At 42.2% G+C, this 19,090-nt stretch overlaps 1 protein-coding gene and 1 pseudogene across 4 annotated transcripts; one reads left to right on the top strand and one right to left on the bottom strand.

Moving 5' to 3' along the window:
* Positions 1 to 5,522: 5,522 nt before the first annotated feature.
* LOC127767230 (protein VAC14 homolog) lies at positions 5,523 to 13,591 on the top strand. Of its 4 annotated transcripts, none has more exons than XR_008016343.1 (20): positions 5,523 to 5,958; positions 6,049 to 6,162; positions 6,245 to 6,313; positions 6,695 to 6,784; positions 6,858 to 6,977; positions 7,065 to 7,093; positions 7,195 to 7,337; positions 7,416 to 7,510; positions 7,699 to 7,785; positions 7,892 to 7,999; positions 8,102 to 8,193; positions 8,338 to 8,419; positions 8,667 to 8,732; positions 9,500 to 9,615; positions 9,750 to 9,870; positions 9,948 to 10,109; positions 10,192 to 10,320; positions 10,886 to 10,954; positions 11,431 to 11,681; positions 11,842 to 12,146. XR_008016343.1 is itself a non-coding variant. In XM_052292497.1 (20 exons), the coding sequence occupies exons 1-20, from the start codon at positions 5,866 to 5,868 to the stop codon at positions 13,139 to 13,141; spliced, it is 2,136 nt and encodes a 711-aa protein (XP_052148457.1). In that variant the 5' UTR covers positions 5,526 to 5,865; the 3' UTR covers positions 13,142 to 13,591. The 4 variants fall into 4 exon arrangements, 3 of the variants coding, with proteins under 3 accessions (XP_052148458.1, XP_052148457.1, XP_052148456.1); XM_052292497.1 differs by lacking the exons at positions 11,431 to 11,681; positions 11,842 to 12,146 and adding exons at positions 12,183 to 12,449; positions 13,055 to 13,591 and having other exon boundaries at positions 5,526 to 5,958; positions 6,248 to 6,313; XM_052292496.1 differs by lacking the exons at positions 11,431 to 11,681; positions 11,842 to 12,146 and adding exons at positions 12,183 to 12,449; positions 13,055 to 13,591 and having other exon boundaries at positions 5,526 to 5,958.
* A 590-nt stretch (positions 13,592 to 14,181) lies between these two features.
* LOC127765005 (NAC domain-containing protein 90-like) lies at positions 14,182 to 16,481 on the bottom strand (annotated as a pseudogene).
* Positions 16,482 to 19,090: the final 2,609 nt, after the last annotated feature.

Genomic DNA, 19,090 nt, shown 5'->3' with positions numbered 1-19,090 from the left:
TCTTCCTATGCTTGCCATTTGCAATCATATGATAGTATTTTGTATTCCGGTCCCCTTCAATTAAATGTTTTGTTTTTGACCTTTGGTACCATTTAATTTCCTCCTCCCTTAACAGATGAGCTAGTCTATTTTTCAAGTAGTTCTTGAGATCTAACTCATGCCTAATCAATATTTGCACCTCTGCTTTTTTATCTAACTCATCCGCCTTTGCACTTAATTCAGCCTTCTCTTTTCTATTTGTTCCACTTGTGCTTTTTGCCCAACGTCTCAAGAACTGTCTTAATCTACGGATCTTATTTTGCCATCTTTCCATCATCGTAGAACCCTTGTTTTCTTTTCTCCAAACTTCCGTTACTAACTCATGAAAGCCTTCCCTTAACAACCATCCAAGCTCAAACCTGAACAAAGGTTGTTTGGTAGCACGAGTTTTGGCTCCCGTATCAAGTAGCAAAGGTGTATGATCTGAAAGGTCTCTATTCAGAGCCCTAACTGTAGCTAGCGAGTACTTTTCTTCCCAATCGGTACTCAAAAGCACCCTATCCAATTTTTCAAAAGTTGGTACTTGCAAAGAGTTAGCCCAAGTGAATTTTCGTCCTGATAGCTCTAGCTCTCTCAAGTCTAGGCTGTCTATAACAGCATTAAACAAGAAAGACCATTTGTCATTGTACCTATCGTTATTCTTCTCACTAGGGCTTCTTATAATATTGAAATCCCCCCAATCAACATGGGCAAAGATTCTTTACTACAAGAGTTTACCAATTCAACAAGGGAAGCCTCCTTATACTCCTCATGGGCAGCCCCATAGACTGCTACAAGGATCCATTGGAAGCCATCTACCTTGTTTCGCACGTGAAACTTGACATAAAAATCTCCTTCGTCTATGCTAGACAAATTGAACACCTCCAAGTTTACTCCCAGGAGGATACCTCCCGATCTCCCTCTCGGCCTAGTCCAATGCCATAAGAAATCTCTTCCTCTGCAAATATTTTTAAGGCAAGAATTAGAGAAGTCATCCTTGCCTGTCTCCAAAAGAGCTATGAAGTCTAGCTTCTACTAAACTAAACATGACAGCCCATTTCAGGGTTCTCGTTCTCATCAACACCCCACTTCACGGCTTACCTCTTTCTCTCAGCAAACAAGGAACTAAATAACTAAAATTCCAGAACATCGCCCAAAACAACAGCTGCTTGGTGCACCGCCCCCAACTCCGCTGCAAACCTCCTCAAGTTGCCAAACAAGCCGCACCCCGAAAACGAACGCTTCTGCAGATCAACGGCTTAGCCGTGCACAGCCTCGAGTATATAGCACGCGATTGGTTCCAGCGTGCCCACCTCATTGGGATATGAGGAGTAGGGGTGGGAGGCGTGGCCGCGTGGCGTGAGGCCTCGAGGGCCTTCCTCCAGGTCGGGCTGAGCGGCGGCGTCGCGGCCGATCCGCTCCGAGACATGGAGCCCCGCGGAGGCCACGTCGGGGCCAATCGCCTCGTCCTCCGTCCAAGCCATCGCCGGAGCAATGCGCCTCTTGGGGGGAGGAGGCGCGGCATGGAAAACCCTAGAGCGCGGTGAGGGGGGGAAGTATGAGGAACGGCGGGATGGGAGGTTCGGTTGGGGTTTTTCAGGTTTTGCTGCGGCGCGCGCTGGGGAAATTTCCCTTTGCCGGTTAAATTACCGCTGGCACCACGGTGGAAAAATCTCCCCGCATGAAAACCAAAATACACATGACTTTGCTAGTTTAACTAAGGATGAGTAAAAAATTTAAAAGACATCATGTTTTCAGATCAAATTTATATAAAGTCAAACATTTGATATTTAACCATATATTATGATTTTAAAGTTTTATAAAACCTCACTCTTATTCATTTTAAGCGTGAATTTATTTAAAAATATATACATATAGAATATATGGAATTTTTAATTATTAAGTTAAGGTTGATACTTAATTCTTTCTTACTATTTTAAAATATTTTTTATGATATGCTGAAATTTATCATGATATCAATAGAGTAGAGATTTTATGAAACATTGAGACACATGTGTCAGTGTCACATGTCATAATACCGGTGTTTTTTTTTGCAATTTTGACCATTAAACATGATGTTTTCCAGAAATTATTCTTAATTTATTGAAGAAGTCCAATTTACTTTTCAAACTATTTCATTGGATCACTTAATCCTCCGTAAACTATTCTTACCTTAGTTTACCCCTAAACTATTAAAAATTCGTAAACTATTCTTAGCTTAGTTTACCCCTAAACTATTAAAAATGGTTCACTCTACTCATAATATTTTTTTTCTCTTTTAAGTTGCATTGTAAGCTGACTTTTTTTAAACCTCACATGGCACCATTTTTCCAAAAAAAAAAAAAATCATGATTGTTTGCTTGAAGTTTTTTATTCATGTTTAAATGTCTTATTGTTTCCAAACTTTGTACAATTCTATAAATGGTAAAAAAAATGTTGAGACGTAAGTTACAGTGCCTCTATCATCCTACCCAATTTCCAGTGCAAAATATGAATAATATAGAGAGAGAAATGAAAGAGAGATATTGTTAGAGAGCAAAGAAAAATAGTTCAAGGGTAAAGTGAGACAAAAAAAAATAGTTTAAGAGTTAACTGCTCCAATGAAATAGTCCGAGAGAGTAAAATATATTTTCCCCTGGTTTATTTAACAGTAGGGATGGAATCTTGTCCCGACATAAACAAGGCGTCATTCCTTGGCGAAGAGTAGTTAAGGCAACTCTTAGTGGAGAAGTAACTCGAGTTGGCCGGTGACCAGGCAAGGTGCTTCATTGCCTCGTCATCCTAATGAAGTGGTGCTAGATCATTGGTCTTCATCTTTACGTCATTTTTGAAACTCATGAGCAGTTATACGCTCGAGTCAACTTGCGTCATCATCGGTTGGTCATCATCGGCGGCAGAAGGGGCGCGATGCTACTTCTTGTGGCAAGTTTGAGCATCCTGGTAGGTGACATCGAAGATTGGCCAGCGTCGGAGCGCTACACCTACTTGATGGTTGGGCATTGCCGATGCAAGGTGGCAGCTCTGCTTCCGCTTGGAGTCTAGGCGAGGTCGAAGCTAGATGTCTTTAGCATCCGCTTTGTAGGTCATCTTGATGGCGACAATGGAACTTGCCTTTGTTGTCCATGGTGTTAGCAGGAGGTCGCTGTCCATGCGAACCGCCTGTCTAACCCCTCCCCGAAGTCGACTGCCTCTACTTCCATCGTTGTCCTCTAGTGGAATCAAAATGATCATGAAGCCCTCGATGAAATGTGCCAACAAGGTGTTGATGAATTTGGTACCATAGGTATTAAGTTTGGTACCCCACAGGCCACAGGTATCGAGCCTAGTATCTACTTGGTACCCACCCGACACCGTACTATTTTGGATCAAGAGCATGTACAATAGTAATCCTCTAATCAGCGATATATCGTATAATATAAAAGAAATGATAAGTTATACTAACCAAATGATGAATTTACTTTTCCAAGTACATGTTGTGTTGAGAAAAAAAAAGCTTGACGTGGTAAATTCTTTGACTATCTATATATGTTTATGGTGTTATATTTCTCATTAAAAACAGTTAATTTATGGTGTTATATTTTGACTAACATATGTCCACGTTTATATCAAGAAGTTGTTTTTTCCTTGGGATGGAGGGAGTACGTTGTAACTTACAAATCCTGCATGGCACTCCTATAAATTTCCAAACTTACACGATACTTTTATAGAACTCTCTCCGTACTCGTAAAGAAAGTCGTTTTGGACAGCGACACAACTTTAACTTCTTATTTCTATAAAAATATTTATTGAAAAGTGATATATGTATACTTTTATAAAAGTATTTTTCAAGACAAATCTATTCATATAATTTTTACATTTTCAAACTCAACAACGTGAGAGTTATTCATGATTTATATTTTCAAAGTTTGACTTAAACAATATCCTAAACGACTTTCTTTACGAGTATGGAGGGAGTATACATGACATACTACCTTCATTTTTCATTCTCAAAAGGATGACGTCCTATAATACGTGCAAGAACATTTTCTAGAAAAAAAAGTATTATTTACTCCATGCTTAAAAAATACATTTTCTAGAGAAAACGTTCTTCCACCATATTATGTAGACCACTTACTTGGAACTATGCCAAGTCTATTTTTCAAAATATATTAACGTAAGTATATTATACAAGACAATAATCCACTCAAAAATCTGATAAACCAAATAGGCCCCATGATTGAGATACCACACTCTAATATGCCATCTCTCTGAGTAAAACAAAATGGCCAATTTGTTCGGTACCATCGCAAAAATCAAGTTGCTGGAAAATACCATCGTACGTGTTGTTTGACACGTGGATCTAGGCTCCACACATCATTTTCACATATGAAATTATTTTGTAACTCAGGTATCTTTGTAATGGTATTTTCAAACTATCCAAAACAAAACAATCAAAGTAGTGTCTCTAGTGCGCTCTCTCTCTCTATATATATAGGATACTCATATAGGACTCCATGGTGCCCGGGCTCCAAGGTATAAAACACACAAATTCTCTCAAATTTTTAAAAATTTTCAAATTGTGACCTAGGTATATAAATTTGATTCATACAAATACCTAACAACAAAACAACTCAAACTCAACTTTATTTCACAATTCATTATTACATACCTAACGAATTATATGTTTGGATGTTATATACCTAGAATCAAAATCTAAAAAAAAAATTCAAACTCAGTTCAAACTTGTTTGAACTTGTTAGTAAAGAAGTTAATGTTCATATCTAAACATTTAAAAAAATTTCATACTCATTCAAATTGGGTATATACTTAATTTGAATCTTGAAGCCCATACTACATGTAGCACTAGTTAATTTACCCCTATATATACACACACACATATACATACACACACATTTCTACTTATGGCGACCATCGAGTGATAATAACGTCAGTAATTTAGTTTACTTATAAAAATACTTTAGCTCTGTGAAACTACCAAATATCAGTATCACCACTTAAAATTACTCAGCATATATCACCCTTCATCGAAGGACCCTCGAACAGTCAGAACTCAGGACAGTCACTCACACAGTCACACTCCTAACAACGAGGACTACCAGCCTATGACGAACAAACTAGGAACAAAAAGGCCGGAAGATAACACGAGCAGCCGGGCAGTGGCTCCTTTTCCGTGGAAAGAGAAACCTGGACACGACGACAGGGACCACCCCGCCTCATATGCACCCAGTCCACGCACCACCTTTCCCGTGTCCTTTCTCACCCATCCCACCAGCGCGGTCCTCCTGGACCGAGCTCACGCACCCGTGCCCCTCGTGGCTCAATCCATTAGCTGTAGCACGACGCTCAGTCCACCGCGCCAAACCTGCCTAGACCGAGCCTCCTGCACCGCACTCTCCGTCCACGGGGCGCGTCCCCACCCGCCAGCCTCACCGCCCCTGGACCCGCACCCACGGGTAAACACGCGCCGTTAATGGCCGCCGCAACGGTAAACGTTACCCCGTGTGGGAAGGGGAAGAGAGCAGCCGCGCCCGGATCCCCACCTCCTCCTCCCCCTCCTCCTCCAGATCACACCACCGTCGTCTCCAACCTCCAATCCATTGAGATAGGCTTCGCCAGGGTGCCCCGCGAGCGAGCGGAGGTGGGCTTAGGTCTCTAGGGTTTGGCGGGGCGCACCCCCTCGTGGTCTCTCGTCGTCGCCTTCGCCTGTTCGGGGGGCTAGGGTTGCGTCGACGGTGGGGGGTGGGGGTGCGGGTGCGGGGGGCGGGCGGTCGATGCGGCGATCGCGGGCGATCGGGAGGGTGTAGCGGCGGCAGGGGAGGGGGGATCTCCTTGGCGGTTTGTTCGGAGATGGCCGCCGACGCGCTCTCCATCATCCCGGGCGCCGTGCTGCGCAACCTCTCCGACAAGCTCTACGAGAAGCGGAAGAACGCCGCGCTCGAGGTGAGGGAAATAGGGGGCCTGGTTTTGGAACAATCGGCGATGGATTTGAGCTGGAATTGTTTTTGTTCGTGGTGGGCTGTTTGTGTATAGATTGAGGGGATCGTGAAGCAGCTGGCGACGTCGGGAGAACATGACAAGATATCAGCAGTGATCGCTCTGCTCACCAACGATTTCACCATGTCGCCCCAAGCGAACCATCGGAAGGTTTGCTTACATCGCCGTCATCTTCATATTCCCTGTTATTGGGGATCAGATTTGTTGAAGTTCTGTGGCGCTTTTTTGTTAGCAGGGCGGATTGATTGGTCTTGCAGCAGTCACGGTTGGACTCACCAGTGAGGCTGCTCAGCATTTGGAGGTCTGTTAGCTCTTTACTGGTCTTATATCCCCGTTGATTTCTCTAATTTAATCAAATTGCTATTCTGTGTATGCTGAACTCAGTGCTTGGGTTTTAGTATTAAATTTTAAGCAGTGTTTGGTTGTACTGCTAACTGGACAAAAAATAGCTGTAGTTTTCTTTCCTGATGGTAAAACCTACCAGTTTTCAACACACCATATAATCTTGTCCATGGATTAATCTAAGTCTAAATTGTTTACTTTTGTATGTTATAGTATTTACTTGAGACATCTATCCTGTTAAGTTAGGGCTATGATGGACTGTGTTTCAGGTCTTCATTAATGGTGTGTTCTATCAAGTGTCATTTTGGTTGCATTAAACTTTTTTGCTCTATTCTTCCAGCAAATTGTGCCTCCTGTGCTTACCTCCTTCCTGGACCAAGACAGTAGAGTTCGCTACTATGCGTGTGAAGCACTATACAACATAGCAAAGGTAAACATTTTGTCAAGTAATGGTACATGAATTATGCGTTTGCTTTGCTGCATTAATCTTTTCTTTATTGTAGGTGGTAAGAGGGGATTTCATCATCTACTTCAACAAAATTTTTGATGCATTATGCAAGCTTTCTGCAGACTCTGATGCTAACGTGCAGAGTGCTGCTCATCTTCTTGACAGGCTTGTCAAGGTACGATCGTTTGGGCAACTGATACATCCTGTATGTATTGCATCCTTGATTAGCCCTGATAAACATTGTTTGTAATTTATAAACCAGGATATAGTAACTGAGAGTGACCAGTTCAGGTATGCTACATATGTGATGTCCTTTTTCAATCTCAATATCATGCACAACTTAATCTAGTATCGATTTCTGATAGTTCCTGTATCTTAATTTTGCTATTTAGCATAGAAGAATTTATACCACTCTTGAGGGAGCGCATGAATGTGTTGAATCCTTATGTGAGACAATTTTTGGTGGGGTGGATAACAGTGTTAGACAGTGTGCCTGATATTGACATGCTTGGTTTCCTTCCTGATTTTCTTGATGGTAATGCCTCTCTTACTTTTCAAGTATATTACTTATTATGTTGACAGTTCAGTAACCTTTTATTTGTCACCCCTGCAGGTTTATTTAATATGCTGAGTGATTCCAGCCATGAGATTAGGCAGCAAGCAGATGCAGCACTTTCTGAGTTTTTGCAGGAAATTAAAAATTCACCAGTAAGTCCATCCTCATTGAAATTGCTTGTCTATCTGTATCAGTCACTGAACAGTGAGATGCAATGCAACATATGTATCTTGCCCTATGAATATCCCTTTAATAACTTTGTCTTCATTTATACCACAAAATTACATTTTTCATTTTTTGGGTATGCTTCCAATGCTGATTTGCAACCTTAAATGAAAAGAATGTAGATTATGGTCGTATGGCTGAAATACTTGTTCGGAGAGCTGGTTCTTCTGATGAATTCACTCGGTTGACGTCTATCACATGGGTATTTCTTTTGTCTTCTATGTTTTCTTTTGTTAATTTTGATATCGAAATCTAAAATATTTAGTCTACTTTGATACACCTGAGTAATATTTTGTCACATTCTGCAGATTAACGAGTTTGTCAAGCTTGGTGGGGAACAACTTGTTCCTTACTATGCAGATATTTTGGGAGCCATCTTGCCCTGTATTTCTGATCAAGAGGAGAAGATCAGAGTGGTAATTCCCTCTCTTCTTTGGACACAGACAATTCTTGAAGATGTAGCCTGCTTGTCTGTCGGAAGTCATTTCTTTAATCTTTATTTACTTTTTGTTGGCTAGGTTGCGCGTGAAACTAATGAGGAACTTCGTGCTATAAAAGCTGATCCAACTGAAGGATTTGATATTGGAGCCATTCTCTCAATTGCAAAGAGGTTCTCTACTAAACCACTTGCATAGGAAATTTGGTTTCATGCCGATGTATCTATATTCATGGATCAAGAGTTAAAAATATGTGCAGTCACTTGTAACATGGCATTTGTGAAATAACACCGAGCCTTTTTCTATTTCAATTTCAGGGAATTGAATAGTGAACACGAGGCTACCCGGATTGAGTCATTGCATTGGTTTTCCACTCTCTTAGTTCGATATCGTGCTGAGGTGCTCAACTATGATGCTTTTTGGGGCTACACAACATATATTTTAACAAGCTGTACCTGCATAATTTGTTCACATTTAATTTTTTATGGACTGTGGGAGGTTTTTCTTCAGACCCTTAGGATTTAGCTCAATTTAAACTCTCTCCTGAAAGTCCCAAAGGAATCCCCCTCTAACATGGACATGTGGTACACACAGTTCAAATTCATTATTGGATGGTTTATGTTAATATTTTTTTCTTGTGTAACAGTTCTTGGCATACTTGAATGACATCTTCGATCCACTCCTAAATGCACTCTCTGATCCTTCAGATGCGGTGAGCTCTCTTACAAAGCCTTTGAAACTGCACCTTTTCATTACAACTTTCTGTGAGCAGCTGATTAATTGCTTTATTTGTTTTACAAATGATCTGTGACCAAGTCTTGAAATAAAATCAATGAAGGTTTAACTTAGTGAGAACAGTGTGTGCTAATTTATTTTTTGACTTGGTGCAAATTTAGTGCATCGTGGGCCTATTCTTTCTTCCATGGATAATATACCAAGGGGTTACTTCATCCCTTCAAATGTTTTTTATAAGTAACTCTCATGGCCCTATATCAGCCATCTGAGTGTTTGGCTTTCCAAAACATATACAATTACACAGACATGATTGCGCTTGCAGTATAGAAACCATAATGGGATGCTTTTCAGTGTTGGCGTTGGCAATGATTGAATCCATTTTCGCTTGCTGTTGGCAAGGATAGATTTGCTGTTGTTTCCCTTCCAAAAAGAAAAACACCTGCTGTTCTTGCCATTGGATTTGTAATATCCTTTGTTTCATAAATCTTAATAAAGTCTACTTCTCCATTGTCACCTGGGCTTGACACAATTATATGATAGCTATAAATAACCTTCACATCCCCCCAACCACCACTGCCACCAAAAAGGAAAAATCATGCTAACCCTTTGCATCATAGTTCAATAAATGACTGATGAGCTGATGGCTTTATAGGGTTATTGACCATTAATATTTTGCTAATTCAATAAATTTGTTGTACCGTATCAGAGAGCTTGGCTATTGTCATCACATTTTTTCATGTGCAGGTTGTTCTATTAGTGTTGGAAGTTCATGCGCGCATAGCTGAAGAGTCTCATCACTTTCATCATCTTGTATCCTACTTAATCCACACTTTTCACAACAATCATGTTCTACTGGAGAAGTATGCACATTTCCCCACTCAAAAGTTGATTACATAGTATATGTTTCTTTGTTATTAGTCCTACTTTTAGGGTTACACAGTTCACTATTACATAAATTGCTTACCAAACAATGGTTTATGACATACTTATACAGACGTGGCGCATTGATAGTTCGTCGACTTTGTATTCTTTTGGGTGCTGAAAAAGTTTATCGAGAGTTCTCTACTATTCTTGAGACCGAAGGTGACCTTGAATTTGCATCCACCATGGTTCAGGTATCCCCCACTGTTGCAACACTATACTACTGCCTAATTTAACTGTAGACATTCCGTAACTGTTAAATTTCTTGTAGGCCTTGAATTTAATTTTGCTCACATCAACCGAACTTGCTGAGCTGCGTTCTCTTCTTAAGAAAACATTGGTTGATTCTTGTGGCAAGGACTTATTTCAATCTTTATACGCTTCTTGGTGTCACTCTCCGATGGCTACAATAAGCTTGTGTCTACTTGCGCAGGTAATGACCAACTTCTAACTTTTGCAGTTTGTGTTTCTTACTTGGGCACTGATCTTTGGATGTTCTTTTCCAACATGTGTAGGCATACAATCATGCAATTTCTGTTATCCAGTCTTTGGGAGAGGAAGATATAAATGTGAAGTTTCTTGTGCAACTAGACAAATTAATCCGTCTTTTAGAGACTCCTGTATTTGCTTACTTACGTTTGCAGGTAGAGCTCCATTTTCCAATAATACCTCATCTTTGTTTCATTCGGTTGATATGAAACTACTCCCTCCGTCCCAGAATATAAGAAGTTTTAGAGTTGGACACGGTTATTAAGAAAGTAGGTAGAAGTGAGTGGTGGAGGGTTGTGATTGGATGAGTAGTGGAGGTAGGTGGGAAAAGTGAATGGTGGAGGGTTGTGATTGGTTGGAAAGAGTGTTGGAGAAGTTGTTATATTTTGGGACAAATCCTGAGGGCTAAAAGTTGTTATATTTTGGGACGGAGGGAGTAGTTGTTTTTTGGTTTGCATTTTATTTAAACTTTTTGATATCTCCTAATGCTTCCACATTCAGTACAAATGCTGTAAAGCCCATATGTATGTGTTAATTCAGTTTATGTGATGTGTCACACTGTCACTGTGTCAGTAGTAGTTTATGAATCTTTGGTGACATGGGCACTGTTCTTGTTATCTTACTTGTGGTATAGGCGTATAGCAGTATGGAGAATTGAATGTTCTGATGATACTATTCTATGATATGGTACTCCAATGATTTGTTTAATAAAATTTGCAGCTTCTTGAGCCTGGAAAACATACCTGGCTTCTCAAAACACTTTATGGTCTCCTGATGCTACTGCCTCAGGTATGTTTGATATCTCATTTTTTGTGACCCTACGGTCTTGCTTTGATAGTTTCATGCATATTCTGTTTCCAAACTGAGAAGCGGAACACTTGATACACATAGAGAAGGAAATTCTCGTGTGTTAGATTGTTAGGTTGGATGCAGGAATATGCTTAAGTTATGCCTAACATGGACTAGTTAGAACTGTTTTAGCTTACTTAAAGTAAGCAAAGTATCTGGTTGATGTGGCAATCTGATGTTAACATAGGTGTCTAATGACCTATTATTAAGTTGTAAGCTTTAGCCTAGTTCCGTGAGAAGCGACTTGGCAGCTACTTAGTCCTTTCAGTTTTGACTAGGATGGCAGTTGCTGATCAATAAAAGCTGATGCTGAAGCCGTCTGCTTGACATTCGCTGTTGTCGATAACTCTCTGCCGCTTCTCCTTCCTCAACCTATTTCATTCTGTTGTTGCTACTTTTGCTGCTCCTCCCTGCAGTTGCAAATAGCTTCTCTGGGAAGCTTGCTGAGGCCATCTCCACCTCCTATTGATGTGGCATGGTCACGGTCTGGTTGGCCAACAGGATAAAGCTGATAGGGAGATGTCGAGGTGGCCGATGATGTGGTGAGAAACAAACGGCATGGGGACAGAGAGAGGTGGCCAGCTATTTATAGTGATAGGCTGAGCTGGGCTACCCCACCTGATCACCTCTTCTCTTCCAGAGGGCAAAAACCATTGTACAAAGCATGGTGAGAGACTGAGCTTGCTTGGCCCACCTGGCTATGTCCATTCTTCGCTGCCGTTCTTTTGTTCGCCAATCACCAGCACCACCTCTGTTCTCTGCAGCATGCATGGCGCTCTGTTGCTAACATAACCATTACCTTTCCCTTTTCCCCTCTGTTATTCTAGCATCATGCTTTTCGACCTGCATATGCTGTTCGAAGTGAGGAGCCCAACTACGCTAGTATGCGTTGGTTCACATGTCCATTGATGATTTTGGTGAGACAATCCATTTCCTCATTTCCCCACATAAGTAAACTTGAGGTTTCAAGTTCTGAGGTATTGATTATCAATTCATCGTCTCTTTCTTCAAGCCAAACATGACATTTTCACCAGATTCTGTAGGAAAGGTTGAGCTTTTGTAAACCTTATGTGTCCCTCATGTTATTTACAGACTACGGGAAGTTTTCAATAGTCATTTTTCTAAGTAGTTCTAGAATTGAATGACTAAGCTTTATGTGTTTATGCAGCAAAGTGCAGCCTTCAAGATCTTGAGAACTCGGCTGAAGACTGTGCCTTTCAGTGAAAATTTGAAACGCACATCTTCAACAAATCCATACTCTCAGATTCTACAAGTGACAGAAGATGGTAATCGAAATCAAGACACTCAGAGCTACAATGCAATCAATTTCCCATCCCGGCTCCACCAGTTTGAGAGCATGCAGCAGCAGCACAGAGTTCATCTAAAGAATCAACTGCAATCCCAAAAATCTGCTTCAGCTATAGTATTATCACAGGTAATGTTTCTCTTGCATTAAGCCATTAACATATATCTGATTATATTGTATACCTATACGTAGTTGCTTCCCCCATTAAAGTGTAACTAGGTCTTTAGTTGCGTACTGAAAATGGTTCCTTAGCTTACCTATGCAACTAAGATCTGTGTTTTCTTGGTGTTGAACACTTCTTCTTCTTCTTCTTCTTTTTTTTTTTTTTGGGGGGGGGGGATGGGGGGGTGGTCTTTAATCCTTTCATCTACAATTGGTTGTGAGAGTTTCTTCGTGTTAAGTTGTAAATCCTTCTCTTTGCAGATATATTAAATATCTGATGTCTCCCGTATCAACTGTAGGTCTACCTGAATCATCATCGCATCATAATTTAATCTTGTAACACATTTGTTAGTCCCTTTGATTTGCTACTAAAATGTTATTTCCCAGAAACCTGACTGTTTTCAGAAATCTGCCAACTGCAACTAGGAAAAGTTGCTCTTGAATGGCTTCTTTGATTGTGTACCATAGTTTCTCACTGCAAACCTTCATAACTTAGTCAAACAAAGGTTGCCACTAAGATGCTTATTCTTTGATAGGAAAACCGCTATGTAACTTTTGTGAATTGCATGCAGGAAATTCAAAGATACGAAGAAGCACATTCCTCTTCGACATCAGAGATTGGCAGGCCCCCTTCGAGAACATCCAGAGGCATTTCATGATGCATTTTGGTTGATTGTGATGTATTATACATTTGCAAGACGCATCGTCACAAATTTGTTGGGGCTTTGGTTAGTCTCCTTTATTTTTTTTCAAAGGAGGTTCATAGGGTACATAGAGTGTAATCTTTTTGTTTGGTTCCTAGATTTTTGTCATGGGATGGCAATTATTTGTTGGAGAAAGCTCGTTTCCCTCTTTCAGCTATTATTTTCCCTTTTCTTTTAGCTGTTTCACTGCTCATGTGGTTTCTGTAATTTTTCAATTGAAGGCCAATGAGCAAAATAGTATTTGGAGATATGTCACGACTGTTCTGCTTATCAATCTCCAATAAATTAGTGATGCAATGTAAATTTTTGTTCCTAGCTCTTGTGATCCACGCCATCTGTAATTTTCTACCACATGATAATCGTGAACTTTTAAAATTGGTAATTTACTTCTTAATTTTTAGCAAATTCATGTCGTTGCTTTAAGGACGAAGTCTTGAAATTCTTCAGGTTATTTTTGACATTTTCTTACAGTAGATATATCATTTTTCACTGTGGCGTGTGATTTTTTTTTACCAGATGGCGTGTAATTTTCATTCTTCATTCGTAGATTATTGAGCTGTTACTTCTAATAAGTAGGAGATTTCTGTAACAAAATGCCATGAATACGGGATGCCTAATCTGTGTAGAGTTCATTGAATACTTTGGTCATTGCAACCTTCATGTTTCGTTTGTTGCGATTGGCTGTTGTGACAGGCATTTAATGCCGTGGTTTATTTTTATTTTTATTTTTTTTCAGTTCAGTTCCAGCATAGCATTCATGCTATAGGGCTGAGCGGATCACAGTCGTATCACTGACCGGTGATTGCGCTCCAGTGATGCATAGTAAGAGCTTGATCCGTTGGTCTAATTAGTCAATGCCAAAAATCAAAAATTGAATTTTCATATTTAATTTTAAAGTTAATTTTAAGAAATTTTTGGCATAGTTTTTTATATTGACTTTTAAGTCACTAAGAACATTTCTATAAAAAGTTTATCTATAAATTAATTCTTGTTCTTTAACAAGCTGTTTTTATCTATAAAAATACGAATTACCCCCTGAACTATCGTGGTGGTCCGAATTACCCCCCGAACCACAAAACCAGACATATTAGACCTCAAACTATTGAAACTGGATAAATTACCCCCCTCACTCAATCTGAAGTGGTATTGATCCTACGTGGCATACACATGACGCTGAGGTGGAAATCCGATCAACATTTTCATTTTTAAAAATGGTGGGGGCCACTTGTAAGACCTCATCTTCCCATCTTCCCCCCTCTCTCTCTCATCATCTTCCACGCGGTCTTGGTTCCCGACGGCGTGCGCCACGACTACGCGGATTAGACGACCCCCGGTGTGCCCACCGCCTTCCAGTACCCCGACAGCGTGGTCCAGCTCGGTCGCCCGCCCCGCACCTCCCGCTCCTGCCGCGGGCAGAAGTAGAACCACGGCTCCCCCTCCTCGCCGCCGCTGCCCAGCATCTCGTGGTGAATCTCTGCAGGTGTATACAGGTGGCGCGGCGCTCGCGCGACGACGTACGACGAACGCAATGCACACGTGTGTGCTGGTACCTGATAGCTGCAACGGGTCAACGGAGTAGATGTCGAAGACGGGGATGACGCACTCGATGTCATCGCGGAGGCCGTCGAGCTTGTTGCGGAGGTAGAAGCATATCAGCTCCTCCTCTGTTGGGTAGAAGCGGAACCCGAGAGTCAGCAGCCACCTCAACCTCCGTCTCCGCGTCCCGCGCCGCCGCCCGCACCTGCCTCCATCCGTCCCCGCGCCAGGGGCGGTTGCTTGTCGTGGCGGTCGGCCGCAATCCCTCGCGGTGGCGCGCACGACGGCGCACGGCGGCGCACGCAGCGTGCGGAGGCGGGCCTACGGGGGCGGGGGCGGGCGGTTGAAGACGAGCGGCGGGGCGAGCGGCCGCGGGCGCGACTTCGGTCGGCGGTGAGCCCACCGCGCGCCGACGAGGAGGAGGAGCCCGTGGTGGCGGCGGTGGCCCACCGCGCGCCGACGAGGAGGAGGAGCCCGCGGTGGCGGCGGTGGCCCACCACGCGTTCCTGCGCGCTGCCACCCACCGCGCGCCCACGACGTGGAGGAGGAGCCCGCCGCCCACCGCGCGCCCGGTCAGCCTCTGCCTCCGTCGCCGGCCGCCGCCGTCCTTCGCCCCCTACGCGCCGCCGTCCTCACCTCGCCAACCGCCTACGCCGACCGCGCTCGCCTCCTCCGCGCGGACGGAGCTTGGGGCGGCGGGCTCCCGGCCGCTCGCTCCGACGCTCCCTCTTCTCTTCCGCCACCGGACGCACGCTCCGCCTCCGCCTCCGCCTCTGTCATCGGCCGTCCGAGCGAGCTCCGCCAGGGTGCCTCCGCCGCTAGCCGCCTAGTCCGCCTCCGCGTCCACCCATCACCGCCGGTCGCACGCCTCGAGCCGCCGCCGCTCGCCACCTAGCTGCCGCTCGCCTAGCCGTCGCCGCCGCCTCCTCCGCCGTCGCTGCCTCGCCTCGCCTCCTCTGTCCGCCGCTTGCGTAGTTGACAGTGAGAGGAGAGAGAGAGAGGAGAAGAGTAAGAGAGAGAAGAGAGAGAGGAATAGTGGAATAGGAGTATGACAGGTGGGTCCTACATTTTTTTAATAAATAAAATGCTGACTGGACTGCCATGCATACGCCACGTAGACCAAAACCACCGTGGATTGGGTCGAGGGGGGTAATTTGTCCGGTTTGCATAGTTGGGGTGGGGGGGTGAAGAATGTCCAGTTTTATGGTTCAGGGGGTTAATTTGGACGACCGCCATAGTTCGTGGGGGTAATTCGTACCTTTTTCCTATTAGTAAACGTGGGTAACCGAGGAGGTGTAAGGCTCCAAATGGTCTGTTTCTGTACTTGTTTTTGCTACATTCGCTTCCTGCACATTACCAGATCGATTTATTATTCATTTATGTGCTTGCGATTCTCCTCCCATCTTTTCCTCATGCAGCTCACCAAGCATCCTTGTACAATGTCCGATGGTCCCACGATTCACAGGGAATATATCCACGGTACAAATTCTGGTCTCAATTTGCCAAAAAGCTCTACTAGACCGAGCATGGCTGGTCCTAGTTCATCCATGGGGCACACTTCTATCCAATCTTGTTGGACAACCATGTGCATCGTCAATCTGGTGGTTGTAAGCCATTCTTTCCTCTTAGCCATCCTCTGTTTTTACCCCTCCTCTCCTTTCATCCTGTGCCTGTTCTCCGCACATCTTGCGCCCTGCTGCCCCCTTTTCTGCAGGGTGAAATACACACGAGCGGATGACTGTCCAATGGCAAAAGCCATCTCGATTAGCAGATCGATCGAACATGGATAATGCATCGCCTGGACGCAGCCAACTGCCGTCCATTTTTCTTTTGTTTCCTGCCTCCAGTTCCAGATCTGATTGGCGCTCGGCACCATGTTTCAGTCCTCACCTGACCTGCTGATGGTTTCTGGAGTGGTTTTCCTGTTTGATCCACTCGGATCTCAGCGCCCGGTTGGGCTTTTGTCAGTTTTTCAACATGTTACCCCTAGAGGCTGTGACTGTATATTAGTTTATACTTAGTTCTTCATGATAATTTTCTTTAACTAAAACAATTACCAAATGATAATTCAATATGAATTACTCTCCCCAGTATGACCAATCCTAGCTGTGGTGTTCTTATATGTTGGGACATCTGTGGCACCCCATTACAATAGCACGGGTCGCACGAAGAATACAAATTCGTTCCTGCATCAGTTAATTTCTTTTTAGATGGTAGCATAAGTTGTCTATGACACTACTGTTCGTATCACATGAATTGGGATTAGAAGTGTTGGAGAAAAACAGTGCATGTGGAATTGTAGTTAATTGACAAGGTTTTTGATGGGGATAGGTTGGACAAAATGAGGAGTATCTTGGTTGACCTTTCTTCATAAAAATAATACTTGCCATCTAGTAAACTAAAACTGTTGGGAAGTAGATTCCTTGGCCAATTGAGACAAGCCAGTGGTGCTTGGAAGATGCAAGATTCTGCACAGAAAAATGGGTTGCAAACAACAATTTGAGTTCTTTGATTCAAACAAATAGACATAAACTAGCTAATTTGTTCTTTGGGTCCCCACAAAAAAAAAATTATTTGGGACAACAATGTTACTCTTGCCACCTTGGCAACTGGCATGACTTCTGTGAGCCTAAAGGGTCATCAATCTGGAGATCTCATGCCCGACCCTAACAACTGATTGCCCTCATATGAACATATGAATGATTGTAGGCTTGTTGCATAATATATCAAATACTTCATCCGTTTCACAATGTAAGTCATTCTAGCATTTCCCAAATTTATATTGATGTTAATGAATCTAGACATATATATCTATTTAGATTCATTAACATCAATATTAATGTGGGAAATGCTAGAATAACTTACATTGTGAAACGGAGGAAGTATCAAACAAGAGTGCCAAAAGGGAAATATAAACCCGGGAAGATTCAGATCACCTCACTTCCTACTAACACAAGGTAGAAATTGCACAATATCAGTAACTCTAAGCATGACATCTGATCTGAAAGTCAGTAATATAAGAAGAGCAAACTGAGTGCTAAATGCAAAAGGTAGCTACTAAATCATTTGGGATATGGCACAAGTAACCGTGCATCTTCAAGAACATACACTTAAGACGTTGGGATTAGCAAGAATGTAACAAAATGCAATCTGTCTTGGTCTTAACCAACAATGATTGGAGACATGTAACCAGGGACCAAAATGCTTAAAACACAAATTATTTGTCAAGAGTCACACATCAGATGATGTTATTGTATGCAATGCAAAGTCAATTTCTTAAAACAACAGGCCGGGAAGAGAAGAAGAGCAAAATATGTAGATGCAAAGTCAACCAATGCGGTGAATGGAAGACGTTTGGATGCTACAAGTTGACATTTTAAAAACCGCTTTGTTGCTGTTTTTTAGAACCTGGCAGTTGTAGATACCATTATAGAATCAAGGAGTCCAGATTGGATGAATAAGTTGAACAGATCAAGGAACAAAGTAAGATTGGTGGAGCTAAAAAAATATTAATGTTTTGGCCCAGCATTGAGAATATTGAAGCAAAGTTCTGCTTGTTTATGCTTAGACAAACTCTCAATATGTCATCAATCCGATTAATAATCAGTGTTTTATCCTCAGTTCTTAGGTTAAAAAACCTTGTGTCATTTCTTTCTAAAAACTTGTAATAAATTGACAAATCATTGACGTCTGTGGAGTGTATGCCACGGCCGTTGTCGGATTTAACATTTGGAAAGTTATTGTCTATGCAAATACAGAGCAGAAATGTGACGAACCAATCAATGATCATTGTCACGTTGAGGTCAACAGTTAAAAAAAAAAGATTCCGTGGATCAATTGGTGATCCTTTTTATAAATTTGTTGGCTGATGTCTACTATTGGAGGCCTGATAGATACATCAAACCTCTACCTTCTGTATTTCTCAGAACAGATAAGAAAAACAAAGAGAAAAGGGGTCGCTCCTTTTTGGCTTGGAATGATGACGTCCAATTCTTTGTTTTTTTGTCATGGAGATGTAGTTAACCAGAAGCATGGTTTTTGATTACTTGTGATAGCCGAAACTTATTAATGGAAAGCAGTTACAATTTGTACTGCTCTATAAGAGCTATTCTACTCTAAAATCTTAAGGACACAAAATTAAGCAACAGTCATTAGCAATTTAGGTTCTGGATAAGTGACCATCCAACAGAACAAGGGGAGCATCACGGCCAAATTCTTTGCTATACTATACATCATCATCAAACGTTATTTCGAATAAAAATATGTCTAAGTATCAAGGCAGCATTTTTTGTCTTTCTTTCCCTTTTTTCATTTAAAAATAGAGCTCGCATATTCTTAGGTCAACACCGAAAACTAATCACCATGTTG

This window comes from Oryza glaberrima, chromosome 3 (genome assembly GCF_000147395.1).
Source record: "Oryza glaberrima chromosome 3, OglaRS2, whole genome shotgun sequence".
NCBI classification, from domain to species: domain Eukaryota; kingdom Viridiplantae; phylum Streptophyta; class Magnoliopsida; order Poales; family Poaceae; genus Oryza; species Oryza glaberrima.
Note: the sequence above shows the minus strand (reverse complement) of the source record. Positions and strands in the feature narration are given on the sequence as shown.

Coding starts and splice junctions, on each gene's coding strand:
- LOC127767230 (XM_052292496.1), top strand. CDS start 5,866: ATGGCCGCCGACGCGCTCTCCATCATCCCGGGCGCCGTGCTGCGCAAC. Junction 7,094..7,194: donor ACTGAGAGTGACCAGTTCAG/GTATGCTACATA, acceptor TTTGCTATTTAG/CATAGAAGAATTTATACCAC. Junction 9,616..9,749: donor AATCATGTTCTACTGGAGAA/GTATGCACATTT, acceptor ATACTTATACAG/ACGTGGCGCATTGATAGTTC.